This window comes from Cariama cristata, unplaced genomic scaffold (assembly GCF_000690535.1).
Source record: "Cariama cristata isolate BGI_N322 unplaced genomic scaffold, ASM69053v1 scaffold25347, whole genome shotgun sequence".
Taxonomy (NCBI): domain Eukaryota; kingdom Metazoa; phylum Chordata; class Aves; order Cariamiformes; family Cariamidae; genus Cariama; species Cariama cristata.
This window is the reverse complement of record NW_009628705.1, coordinates 1-13,111: the sequence shown is the minus strand read 5'-3', so window position 1 is coordinate 13,111 and position 13,111 is coordinate 1. Positions and strand designations below refer to the sequence as shown.

The window sequence follows — 13,111 nt, the reverse complement described above, 5'->3', positions numbered from 1 at the left end:
CTCTTTTTTTTTTTTAAAAAAAAGTGTATTTTAGATTCTACAACTTAAGTTTCTTTAGAAAGTGAAGTAACTTGAATCGCAAGGATGCACTAGAATATTTCATGGTACTATTTTACCAAAAAAATTAGAAGAAAACAAAATTGTCCAGACGAGTTGTTCATCTACACGTCACCTGGCAGGAAAGAAAGAAGAGTCAGATCACCTAGTTGTACCAGTCAGGCTACACTGTGCTAGAGGGGGTTGATGGAGCAGTATAGGACAAAAGCCGCCCTTCAGTAAAGCTGTGGGCTAGGACTAATCTCCTGCTTCAGTCCAGGGCAGGAGTTACCAGGCAGTCCTGGCTTTCCCATGCTTTAGAGCTCCACAGTAACGTCCAACACTTTCTTCTCCCTCTCCCCTTGTCTGCCTGGGCAGAGGCCAGACACACCGCTGCTCCCCACACGCAGCCCCAGCAGCTTTGGCAGGTTCCTACCAGGCCACTAATGGCCTGTGCCTGAACCTCATGGCAACACACGTTCCTCGCCACCTCCCCAGACCCTGCAGTGCAATGCTGGGCCAGAAGAGCCTCTGCCTGCATGGATGCTTCTGCTTCTTCCAGAGACTCTTTGCAGATACAAATACTGCAGCCCGGTCAGACCCCATAGCAGCTGACAAAGAGCTCCAGCCAGGTTACAGCTAGAGACGGGCACCTCGGGCCGTAGGAGCCCTGCGCTGAGAGGTGAAGAGGCTGGCCAGCAGCTGTTCTCAGCTGCAACTCTGCTCTCGGGAATGGCACTTACCTGGCCCCTGCTCTTAGTTAGCATTTCTCTGGCGGACATTCTTGTCCTTGTGGTTTGTGGCATTGCTTTTCCTGGAAAGAAAAGGGGCAGTGAGGAAAGAGAAAAAGAGCATAAAGCCCTCCCTACCCACTAATGTAATTCAGGTCCAAACAGACGGTTAAGAGAAGGCAAGATGAGAGTAGCTACCAGAACAGCGTCAGTCTGAGACACTGCTGCCACCCCCAGTTATGCGTGGTTTATACACAGGTCACATTAAATGAACCTTGAGGGGGAAGGCTCCCACCCAGCAAGCTGGTGTTATTCCCACAGCAGCTAGCTTTTCTATTCAAAGCAGATTCCCTGGATGGATGTGATCTGCCAGTACAAATCTACCTAAATACGAAAAAGCGAGGTACTTACAGTGGTGCAGAACCTCCATCATCATCTTCACATTCAGGACAGCACAGAAAGAAAGAACAAATGCCATCAGGGAAAAGCATGTAAGTAGTAATCTCTGCCACCTCTTAAAACTCTGGGGACTGCATTCCAGACAGGTTATACACTGAATACTACTGCCTGCACAGGGCTGAACCCAAAAGGTCATCTCACCCACAGGGTTCCTGTTTCGCTACAGCCTGGCAGAGCAGGGGACTACTCCTTACCAGAAGACTACCACCCCCGAGTGAGTTTTAAGCTGCTTCTTGTCTAAGTTTAGACAAGGCACAAACTAAGACATAAGCTCCTGTTACGCAGTTGCTTCTGCTGGCACAGCGTAGGCTTGGCTCACAGGATAACAAAGCCACCACGGCTGCCCCCGCCATCAGCAGAGGTGAGGTCCAACACCTCATGAACCCTGAGGCACACCTCAGACTACCCCAGGAGGCCACAGAGGTAGAATGACACACGGAAGCATCCGGGCAGTCTCTGAAACAGCACTGCCGACTGTAACATCTGTTTAACATCTGCACCCTGTGTATCCTCAGCATACCAGCCAGGCTTCCCACCACCAGGACTTAAAACTGGGAAAGAGAGCCACAGATCCACCAGCAAGACAGCACAGCTGCCACTGATCTACCTGCTGCTCTCACCCCCACAGCACCACTAATTCAGATGGCTCTGAGCACAGACTTCAACAGCAAGTAAAGGGGAAACCAAACTGGATCTTTCAGGAATAAGGCTTTAAGCATCAGCAACAGTATGCCCTTCTTCCTCCCCACACATTTTGTGAAATCAAAATAAACACTGCACACCACATTCTTGCTACACTGAGAAGCACAGCTAAGAAAACATCTCTGCCAACAAGGGCCAAGCCCTGGGGCCTTTCACCAGCTCCTTGCAATCTGCCACCTTCCAACAGAAGGCTCCTGTTCACCTCTTCCACAGTCCAGGCTCCCCTCAAATGGCACCGAGCGGTGAGACCCACGCTCTAAGCATTGAGACTGCCTTGGCACCAAGATCTGCATACAGCTGGTGAGAGGACGGATGCAGAAACATGGCTGGAACTACCTTCTACTTACCATTTCGGGTGGCACCCAGCAGCAGAGAAGGGAAGAGTGGAAAGATAACACCAGCAAGGATATCGCACCATACATAACCCAGACTCTCCATCCCAGGTACCACAGAGCAGCCAATTCACAACCACATAACGTAAGGAACAGCATTTCTCTGAGCTGGCTCAGTAATGCCTTACTGTTACCTCCTCTCAAGAGGGGCAAAGCTACAAAGACTTTGAGGGAGAGATAACCAGGAAAGCGTAGAGCTGTGCATGTTTGTCAAACAGGTATGATGCTGTATCCTCATCCACAAGCATTTGGGAACCTGAACTTAAGAGCTCTGGCCAAGGAGCACCAGGACACTTCAGTATACACTCCCTGTTCTCACCTGTCAAAGCGTCTGCTACAGCTCTGACAGGTCAGCACTCGACGTGATCTGGACCAGGCTGATACCATCAGAAGCCAGATCACTCAACACACACAGGCTATAGTTTTTTGCTGGAAGGTGCCGCTACAACATCCTTAAGACGACATCTGCCTTCCAGCCAAGGGTGTCAGAGGGCAAAGCATCTGCTTGTAAAACTGCCTCGAGTAAATTCCCCAAAGTCAGGGGAGGGATATTCAGTTGTAGTCCCTCTGCTGCACCTGATGTGCTGTTCCCTAGCAAAGGGCTAACGGGTCTGACCCAGCAAGCAGGAAGGATACCAGGCATTTACACTTCATTGTTAACTGGATCAGATAAGGGAGGGGCGGCTGGTCTAACACAATGCAGATTCTTACTGATAAGGAAAGGGAGGAGCCGGTATTTCCAGAACAGATTAAAGATAGCACTAGGCTTTGAGAATCAGGATGCGTGGATCTGAGGACCCAGAACAGATCCATGAACTGAACCTGCATTAAGCTAACCCTGGTCTTACGGAGCTACTGACACAGCCCCCCGATTTTACAGCACCAGAAAAGCTCTACTACTTATTCAGTAACCAGCTTCTCCAGAATGTTAGCTGCCAAAGAAAACCCACTTCTGCAGACACTCACGTGAAGCACTTGAGTAAAGCGCAGAGGAATTGGTGAGACAAAGGGTCAAGCTGACCTGCACTGAATCTTATCTCTCTCCAGATCCAAAGCACACCTTGCTGAAGGACTGTCAGAAACAGTGCAATTGCTAGCAGCTTCGTGGCTACAGTACCCTTGTAAAACTACGTTAGTCTTTACCAGAAGTGCCCTGAGAAGCAGCCCTCAAATTAATGCCCATCTGACAAAGGGAACTCCCAAGTTCTCTACGAGAACATTTTGCCTGCACCCTACAAGTTCCTTGGTCTCCCCAGAAAGATTTAACCCCAGGCACCTCTTACCATCAAGAACCTCATCTGGCTTCCTCCTCTTCTCATAGATGAAGATGATGGTGACAAGAACGAGGACTTCTGCCACAATACCCAGGAAGGGCCAGAGTGCTGCCAGGCGGCTGCGTACACGCAGGTTTACCGTAGCACCACCCATGCCGTAAGAGTTGGTGGCATTGCAGTGGTAGTCACCTGCATCCTCCTCAATATTCAGTTTAAGAATGCGTAACTCGGTCTTGTTTCCACTGGACTTGATAATGTATCGACCAGAACCATTGATGATGGGCTGGAGGAAGGAGAAAAAGAGAGACAGTTCTCAGGGCAATGCTGACATGAGGGGAGCCACTCACTTACCACGCATGGTCCTACCACTACAGAAATCCTCCTGGCCACGGCACTGAGTAGGCTACTTTGAAATAGTTAATTCTGATGGGATGAGGTCCTCCACCTCTTTGCTGAGAAGTAGGATAGGCAGAAGGGGAGAAAGAGCAAACCACAGCACGCACCTCTTGACCATTTTTGTACCAGATCCAAGAGCTGACAGGGGGGAAAGAGGGATTCTTGCAGGTCAGCACGCCTGTGTCCCCCTCATTCCCATGCTCAGACTTCTTGTATGCCATCACTTGGGGTGGAACTACGGCAAGAGAAAAAGAAATTCAGACACCTCATTACAGAAAACAGAAGATTTGTACACCCTGCAGTCCCTCTAGCCAGAACAAAAGTTAAACTGAAGTCAAGCTTTATGGGTAAGAAACACACAGTGGGTCTATTCCCCTCACCTGCCCATTGTTTGGCATTTTCAGAGGAAAGCACATCAAGCTGCTTCGAGAAAGGCTCAGATATATCTGTCATCCAGGTATCATCCCTCTCCCATTATTCTTGTGGGAACATGCCCACAGAAGGCTGATTTAATGCAAGGTCTAAGAGCTGACCTTACAGACACTTTAGCTGCCTGATAAAATGGAGCTGCCTCACAGAACAAGTCTGGTAGTATGTGTGTAGGGTCTTGCAGCCTTAATAAGGGCCAGAAGCAGCTTGAAAAAGAAGCTGAAAAGATACCAAAGCGAAGTGTTCAGTTCAGAGTTTCCCCACTCCCCTCAGACCCAGAAGCAAGCATATGAACTTACCTGAAATATTCACTTGTGCTTTTATCACTGGGTCTGTTTTGTAGACACATTCATAGATGCCGGAGTGCTCTTCCATCTTCCCCTCGATTCTACCAAAAAACCCAGGATGTCAGGTAAGCATTCAGCACAACTGACTGATCCACATATAGACACCAAACTCCAGACCCATGGAAACAGACATCCATAAGCATCAGTAATCTCCTCCATCTGCCATTTCTCCCATTCCAGTGCCAGTATTTACACTGCACCATGTACCTACAGCAACCCAGAATGGCAGAAGAGGATTTCACATACCACAAGTCTGACACGGGCCTGTCAAGTGAGTGATCACTGTGACCTCCTAATCTTGTGTCCTGAATCCTGAAAACCAGCAGCTTTCACTCCCTAACCCAAAGTACTCTTGCCATCAGGACCTCTACAAAGGGGAAAAATTTAAGACCTAGATTGTTAGCCAATACAGATGAAGAAAACCAGGAGCACCAGGACAACATCACACCACCACCATGTGCAGTGCCATAGGTACACTTCAGAAGTGGCCAACTCCATGCTCTTCCCTCTTCCATACAGACTCCAGGCTCATTAAAGAAAATAAATCACACCCTACTGAGCAAAGCCAACAGAATCTGAACTGCAGCAAGAGAGACCTCTAGTTAGCACAACCCAGGACACGGCCACATACCTCCTGTAAGACATCAGCCCTGCAGTTCACTTCTAAAGGAGACAGGCAAGGAGCTTAGAACAACAGCTTCAGAGGAAGGCTGTTCTTCCCATGCAGGAAAGCCTACTGAAACACGTGGCAAAGCAGCGGCAAAGAAACACCCAGGTTGGGTTACTCTGGATTGATCCAAGCACAGGGAGAACTCTCCCATTTTCCTTTTTGTAAAGCTGCTGCAATGAGATTTAGTGGATTATGCTGCACTGCAACAAACATCTCGTTCTGCAGCTTAGTAATACCCACTCGAGGGAAGGGGCAGGCAAAGTTTCAGTCCTGCGGCTGCACTGGGACAACAGGCTGTTTGTTAGTTCTGCTGTGCATGGCGCTTCCCACTTCCAAAAACCACTCAGCTTAGGAATTGAGGTCACGCGAGGGAGGCTGGGTTATAAATACTTTAATCCTTGTTCAGCTCCCTGTTGCTATGGGGAGACAGGCACGTCGGCACTGCCATACAAAAGGACATGATGCCTCTACAGCTGCTGGGTCAGTGCCAGCCAGGCCTGACTGTAATCAAAAAGGAAAGCTCACTGCACTGTTACAATAAGCCTGGTATTCCCGCTTCTGCTCAGCTACACCCTGCAAACAGTTCGAGCATCAACCGTAACTTGCAGGCAGTTCTCTAAGAACAGTTGGACTTTGGAAAGGTACATAAAACCCAAAGGCAGAGACAACATACGCTGGAGTCTCTCGTTCCACACATGGCCTCTAGGGAGCAGGGGCCCCTCAAAGCTCTGGGAGAACAGTCCCAGCACGCTGATGTCAGTGCAGACACAGGCCAGGCAGCAGCCCCGGCCACGCTGCACCTGACAAACCAACAGAGTCCAGCTGAACACCTGCACAAAAACATGAAGCAGCAGAACTTCTCTTAGTAAGAGGATATTTGTGGCATACAACTTTCCCTTCCTCCTCTTTTTTTGCCCCCTCCTCCTCATAAGGAGAAAATGTTGGGCCTTACCAAAACTCTGTTTAGCTCATCTTATGTTCTAGAGTTTAAACCCTACATTTTCAGCAAGACTGCAAGCACTTAGCTTTGGGTTCAGCTGACGGGAAATATCAACTGCCTCTGGTAAAAAAACCTGTCCCCTGTGTTCAGATTCTTATCTGACCTTGCCCCTGGCACTCACATGTAACTGGTGAAAGCACTTGACTCTGCATCCGTTTGAAGTATCTTGCCTCCATGCATCCATTCGTGACCCTTGATGTCAGCGTAAGGCGTAGACATGTTACAGGTGAGGTGCAGCTTGCCAGAAGCGTCAGTTACATCAGTTTTGACTTGCGGACCTGCATTCATAAATAATTTGATTGAAGTTAACACATGGTATACCAGAGGTCACGTGCCTGCCCAAGAACCTTTAATGCAAAACCCACAGCTCCTCGTCCCTATCATAGCTTTCACTTACCTTTGCAGACAGTTTCCTAGCAGAACTAATGATTCCAGCAAAGGAGAGACTCAAACCAGGCGACTAGGGCCTGACTGCACCTAGCAATAACCAGTGCTGACCCTGCAGCTGCTCCCACCATGAGCAGGACCGCTGCCATGTGTACTGGATAATTTTGAGCCTCCTGCTGTCCCTACAATGGGTGCAGCTCCAGCAGAGCTAAGTGCTCAATAAGCAATGGAAAAGGTCATATGTGAAGGGCAGAGCATGGCTCTCTTATGAGCCACTATAGCATTCACTGCGTCAACACCTTCCAGAACCTGAGCAGATTTGGGCACCTTCAGGTAACACAACTGATGGCAGTCAAGACCCTCTGTGGCGAGGGGCAGCAAACAAGACTGTATGCAAGCAATACGCGCATCATCTGATGCGGTCCAAAAGGTTTAGTCAGATTTACTCCAGGGAGAACACACAGAACCATGACTCCAAAAGGTCCTGGGCCTCCAGGTGCCAAGCATCAGTAAATTACACAACATAAGAGGGCACAGGCATTCCTACTGGTAGGAGGCATTCCCAGAAAACGGCCGCCATCAGCAGCACCATTACGCAGCCCTGGTAGCACTGTGGTTCCTGCCCTTCCTCCCAAGCTCAGTCTCTTGGAAGGAACGATTTTGCACAGGGCTGACAGCCATTTTGCTTTTCCTCCTACCCAAATCCCACTGGAAGAAGGTTCCGCTGGAGTCCCGTATTCCCTAGCACATCTATGCCAAAAAGAGCGCTACGCTGCTCTGCTAACTTCAGGATTCCTGGCAAGACCTTGGCAGGAGGTTAAATTCCCCTCACACTGGCCCAGGTTTCTATTACTCAAAGCAGCCGCCTGTCAGCTCCAGGGTTCGACGGCCAGCTCCGTCAGCAGGGGGATCTGGGGATCTGGTCACTTCCACAGAACAAGCACCGACATCACATTCAGTGTCGCACACAGACACGGCCATTTCAAAAACGGTTGCATCTCAGGAAACTCAAGGCAGGTTTTGCTCCCCACAGCTTGCATCACTAGCAAGAAAGCAAGGTTAAAGCAAGACTGTTCACAGGAGCAGAAGCTGTACGAGCTGTAGGGAAGGGCTGGTTTGTCAGTGGGGGTTAGGGCAGAGTCTACCACAGAATCAAGACTCTCAATTCTGCAAGCTAGCACCGGGACTCAGAGGCACTCGGGAATAAGCGGTAGGTTCCAGGTCTTTGGCTCCAGAAAAGGCGCGGGATTGCCGAAGGGCGTTTTGGTTGGGAAGCCACAACCCTTTTTGAGCAGGGCCATTTTGAGTCAAGTCACAGGCGGTGAGGGAGATGACAGAGGGTGGGAGTCTCTCGGTTCTACAGCTGGGGTGGGAGGGTGAGGGGAGCTTTCAGGAGCCACAGGACACAGGTGCAGGGGTGAACATGGCAGGAGACTCAAGACACCGGTGTCCGAGCAAGTGCCAAGGCCTCGGTGTGGCCACTCACGTTCAATGACAAAAACGTTCGCCTGGGAACGGATCCACTTGACTTTGGGGCTCTTCGACAAGTGGTTGCGGTCAGGGTCGTTGCTAGCCCGGCACTCATACATGCCCGAGTCGTCGCTTGTGAGGTTTGCGATGTAGATGGTACTGGTAGAGTGCAGGTTGTAGGTGGCGTTGATTTTGACACGGTCCTGCCGTGCACCATCCCAGAGCTGAGCATAGGTCTCATTTGGCTCGTTTCCCTCAAACCACCACTGGATCTCAGGGATAGGATTGCCAATCGCCTCGCAGTACAACTCGACGCTGTCCTGAGTCAGTCTCTTTTGAGACAGTGGTGACTTTATAAAACCAGCTATGAGTTGAAGAGGTATTAGTGCAAAGTGTTAGTGCAAAGCAAGAATTCACCCTCTACAAGCAAAAAACATTCAGCCATTGAGAAGACTCCACACAAAACCTTCCGATCAGCGTGCTCTTCTCTCCCTCCCCTCCACGCTCTCTGAACTCTGCCCAGCTCAGACAGGGCTGTTGCTTTTCACCGTTTCGCCTCCAGCCAACAATACCTCCTGCGACTCCGCCGCAAAACCAGCGGGAAGTATTCGCCACTATCCAGATAAGAAACCCACAGCAGTCGTGGCATCACCAGCCTCCTGCGAGGGACGGCATTACAGCCTGATGCTCACTGGGGCAGACCAAGAGCCTGCGACGCTTCCCCGGACACTCAACCGGTCCCCAAGCACTTTTAGTTCAGGATGAAGACAACATGGGGTTTTTTTTTTATTGTTGCAAGGGCCTATCCAGCCTCCACGGTCCCCACGCAAAGTTAGCATCCCTCGTGCTCTGGTAAGGTGCTCCACAGACTTGCCAAAGCATCCCCCCCCGCCATGTCACGACGGAAGGCCGGCAGCGGCGAGGCAGCACGACCCCAGACGGGTGTGCAGCACCACGGACCCAGCCCCGCTCCGTCGGCTTTCGGGGACCTGTAAGGGGAAGAGTGCCCCGTGACTCCCCCCTCACCCCAAAGAGGAACGCGTCCACGCCTCGCCGCGCACACCCGAGGTCAGTCGGCCGCAGCTCAGAGCTGGCTGGGTGCTGGGCACCCCCCGTTGCCCTGCAGCAACCAGAGGACACGGGTCACGGCTGTACCCACGGTACCCAGCATGGGTAGGGGCTGCTCCCCGCCCCGCTCTCGCACGCTTCTTTCATCACTCCGCTCGCTAAGATGCCCGGCAGATACTTTTAAACACAATATTAAGATAATGTCGTCCTTCTGGAGGAGGAATGTCTTGCGGTCTGCAAGATGTCGCAAGCCAGGTGAGGAAATGTGTAACATTCATTGTCATACAAACACTGAAATCAGACTTTCCATCTCGGGCAACGTAACTTTGCAGAGCTAAATTAGTAATAAACAGATTAAAAGCATGAGAAGCAGCTGCAGGCTAGAACTACGGTATTTTTTAAACTGCTCTTGCTGTGAGAGGCCAGAGGGTTCAGCTTTCAAAAACAGAGTCCAAAGGTCGGTCCGTGAGCCACTGGACTGCGGAAAGCCGACCTGCCAAACATCTTTAGGCTACTAGCCAGGCACGGCACAGCCAGAGCCACCAGCAGTCCCCAGGTGCAATCTGCCCGAACAAGGAGCAGGGCAGGGCCCCAGGGGAGCCGTCCTGGGAGCGGGCAGGAAGGGAGGCTCTGGCAACACCGCTTCAGGATAAGACATCAGCCGTGGGTCACCGTCACTTACGTGACTCAACGCAGTCAGATTTAAGAAGAACTAGTTACGGTTGCAACACGTCCTTCCTGCACACTGACTCCACTTCAGACATGCCAACAGCAGGCTTATGGGGCATCCCGCACACCGAGACTGCTCCCAATTAATTTACTCCATTATTAAGCACTTAAAGTTCACAATCACATACAACCCTCCATCTGTATACCGTGACATACAGGCACAGAGGAGGTGGGTTTGGGAGCAAACTTTTTGTTTGTTGGTTGAACGCCTTAAGATGTTTTAATAAGAAATCTTATGACCATTTTTTGGTGAGCGTAGAAACAAATCAGTATTACAAAACCAAGTTTGCTCAAACTTAAGAAAAATACAAGTCTGCAAGCTAAGTTTCAGAGTCCTAAATAAATCAATTCCACATTTCTCAAAGGGAAAAGCAGCTCTACATACTAAAGCTTTAAAAGTCTGGAAGAATAAACATGCCTGGATGGGGAAGGAGAGATCTGACCTTCATTGCTGGGGGGGGGACGACACTTTTTACAAGGGCATGTAGTGATAGGACAAGGGGCAATGGCTTTAAATTGGAAAAGGGAAGACTTAGATTAGGTATTAGGAAGAAATTCTTCACCATGGGGGTGGTGAGGCAGTGGCAGAGGTTGCCCAGGGCAGCTGTGGCTGCCCCATCCCTGGCAGTGTTCAAGGCCAGGTTGGACAGGGCTGTGAACAACCTGGTCTGGTGGAAGGTGTCCCTGCCCATGGCAGGGGGTTGGAACTGGGTAGGCTTTAAGGTCCCTTCCAACTCAAACCATTCTAGGATTCATCTGAGACCAAGACCCCTCTAGGAGAAGGCCAGCACTGCTTTTTAAAAAGTGGGACATGACAAGGGTCCCAAAAGACGTATGGGGATATCAGTTGTAAGCAACTTTCTCATATACCAATCATCACTTCTAGAACAACTGGCCTGTGTGCCAGATGGGTTTTTTTTACACCACAGGCCTGTGATTAAACACTCCCAACCACCTAATTGTGAGAAGTCACCGCACTGACTACGGCACTTGTAAAAGCTTGTCCCATTTTAACTACAGCCTGATTTAAAAGGGGAGCTAGCAAAGATCAAGGGGTTTGGGTTGTGTTTTGTTTTTTTTTCACACAGATACAAGGTGATTATTGTATGCTGACAAAATAAGCTGTTGCAAGGTTATTTGCTCTGAGTTAGAGGGCACTTCATGCAGTTCAGACAGGCTAAAAAGCTTCAGCAAGCAATAACAACAGCACCTACCATTTGCATTCACATGGGACTAATATCCCCTCTGCTCTCAACACAAAGCAGACCAGGCAACCAAAATCTTGGGCACTCAAGGCTGGCGAAAGCACCTGACAAGTCCAGGGGCACATGAGCACAGCCAACATCAACCTGCTGGAATCGATCAGAGCTGCTCAAACATTTTTCCAAATGGTGATGGGCTGCAAGCTGAAATCAGCTCACAAAAACAAGATATTTTTCTCAAAACTGAGCTGGGCGCAGTGCGGTATCTGATCAAGCCAGACAGTAGTGAAGGCAGGCACAACCAGACAACGTTCTCCGAAGTCACCTTCAAACTAAAAACAACCTCTGCCCGCCGGGCAGAGGGAGGAGTCCCCGTGGCGTGAACAGTGTCTGCGAGCCCAGCAACAGCGCTCAGGGCAGCTGAGCCTGGCAGGAGCCTGCACTGTCCTGCAGGGTACACCCTCCTCCCCGGCATGACCTTTGTTTCTTGGCCTCGGAAGGGGATTTTGAGGCTCTGACACTTTTTGACATTTCCACTAACAGCTCTAAAAATCTAGCCTCCCCTTAAGTTTTGCATAACCAGGCAGTCACAACAGAAGCAGGTCAAAGGGAAGTGCCTTCAGTCAGGATACCTCCTCCTGAGGGCACAGAGTCCAAGCACAGACCTACCCATGCTTCAACCTGTTGTTCTGGGTGGTGATCTACTGAAAGTTGGGATGCTGCAGTTTAGAACCACCACCTCTCATGGAGTCTGCCAAATCTACACACTGTTGAGAGGTAAAACCCGTCCCTTTCCAGCCCCCCACTCTGGAAGTGAAGAATCAGCATCCTTACTCACCAAGCCCAAGAGCCCCACAGCCAGGGCCGGACACGTGTTACACAACTGACGGGCCTGTGGAGCAGCTCTTCCTTCTGAGGCTTTTCAGACCAAGGATAGAAACAGCCTTCTCCACATCTCATTCGCGTCAATCCCTTAGATAGGAGATTGCTCATCACAGGCATCTGCCTGTGCTCAGTGTGGCAGAGGGAGCAGCCAACACGTGCAGTTTCAGGTTAGTTTATTGAAACTCACATTCTACCCTGTAAGCACGAAGCTCAGGAAAAGGTTATCCTCTGCCCTCCTGTTCCGCAGGATTAAAATGCAGCCCTGCTGCAAGGAAATATCAGAGCAGACACTTCTTGATTTTTCAGAATCCTCCCACTCTTTTGCCTTCATTCTTCAGGTTTGGTTCAGCTACACTGAGGTGAGTCTGATACCACAAACAGGCTACAAATTTTTTAGTACCTGACATGCTAAACAGCCAGGAACAACAGCCTACCACTCACAATAAAACAAAGCCTTTACCATCAGCACCTCCTGCACCAGGTCTGAATCAGAGACTGCAGAGTCCTCCGGGCAAAGAAACCGCTGTGTTTGCCAAGGCAGCCTGCTCACCTGCGGCTCTGAACACACCAATCGGCCTGGCTCCTTCGACGCTAGCTCAGGAAGTGAGAAAACAACATGTCAGAGCAACAGCACATGGCAAATCCCAGCTCGTTTGGGGTTATGCTTTTAAGTACCCAACAACAGGCTACTGTAACTCCCGGCACTCCATCCAGCTTCCAACCACACATCGTAACTGGCCAGAGACCAAGAGCAGGCATTGTTTCCTCATTAGGAGATTACCAACTTAAGCATCATGTGAACATCTTTAAGGGTTTAAAGCCCACGGATCTGTTACCCCTCATAAGCCCTGCAAACCAGAAGAGTGGTTGCGAGAAACAAACTGCCTAATTTTTACTAAGGGGGAACCAAGTCAGCTCCTCCGGGAGCACCACC

The 13,111-nt window shown here is 50.1% G+C and overlaps 1 protein-coding gene across 1 annotated transcript; it reads right to left on the bottom strand.

The window, feature by feature from the left end:
• Nucleotides 1-792: 792 nt before the first annotated feature.
• BSG (basigin (Ok blood group)) lies at nt 793-9,188 on the bottom strand. The gene is made up of 8 exons (XM_009704925.1): nt 9,164-9,188; nt 8,310-8,657; nt 6,558-6,714; nt 4,719-4,807; nt 4,086-4,225; nt 3,604-3,877; nt 1,179-1,203; nt 793-850 (listed from the first exon to the last, which is right to left on the bottom strand). The coding sequence occupies exons 1-8, from the start codon at nt 9,186-9,188 to the stop codon at nt 793-795; spliced, it is 1,116 nt and encodes a 371-aa protein (XP_009703227.1).
• Nucleotides 9,189-13,111: the final 3,923 nt, after the last annotated feature.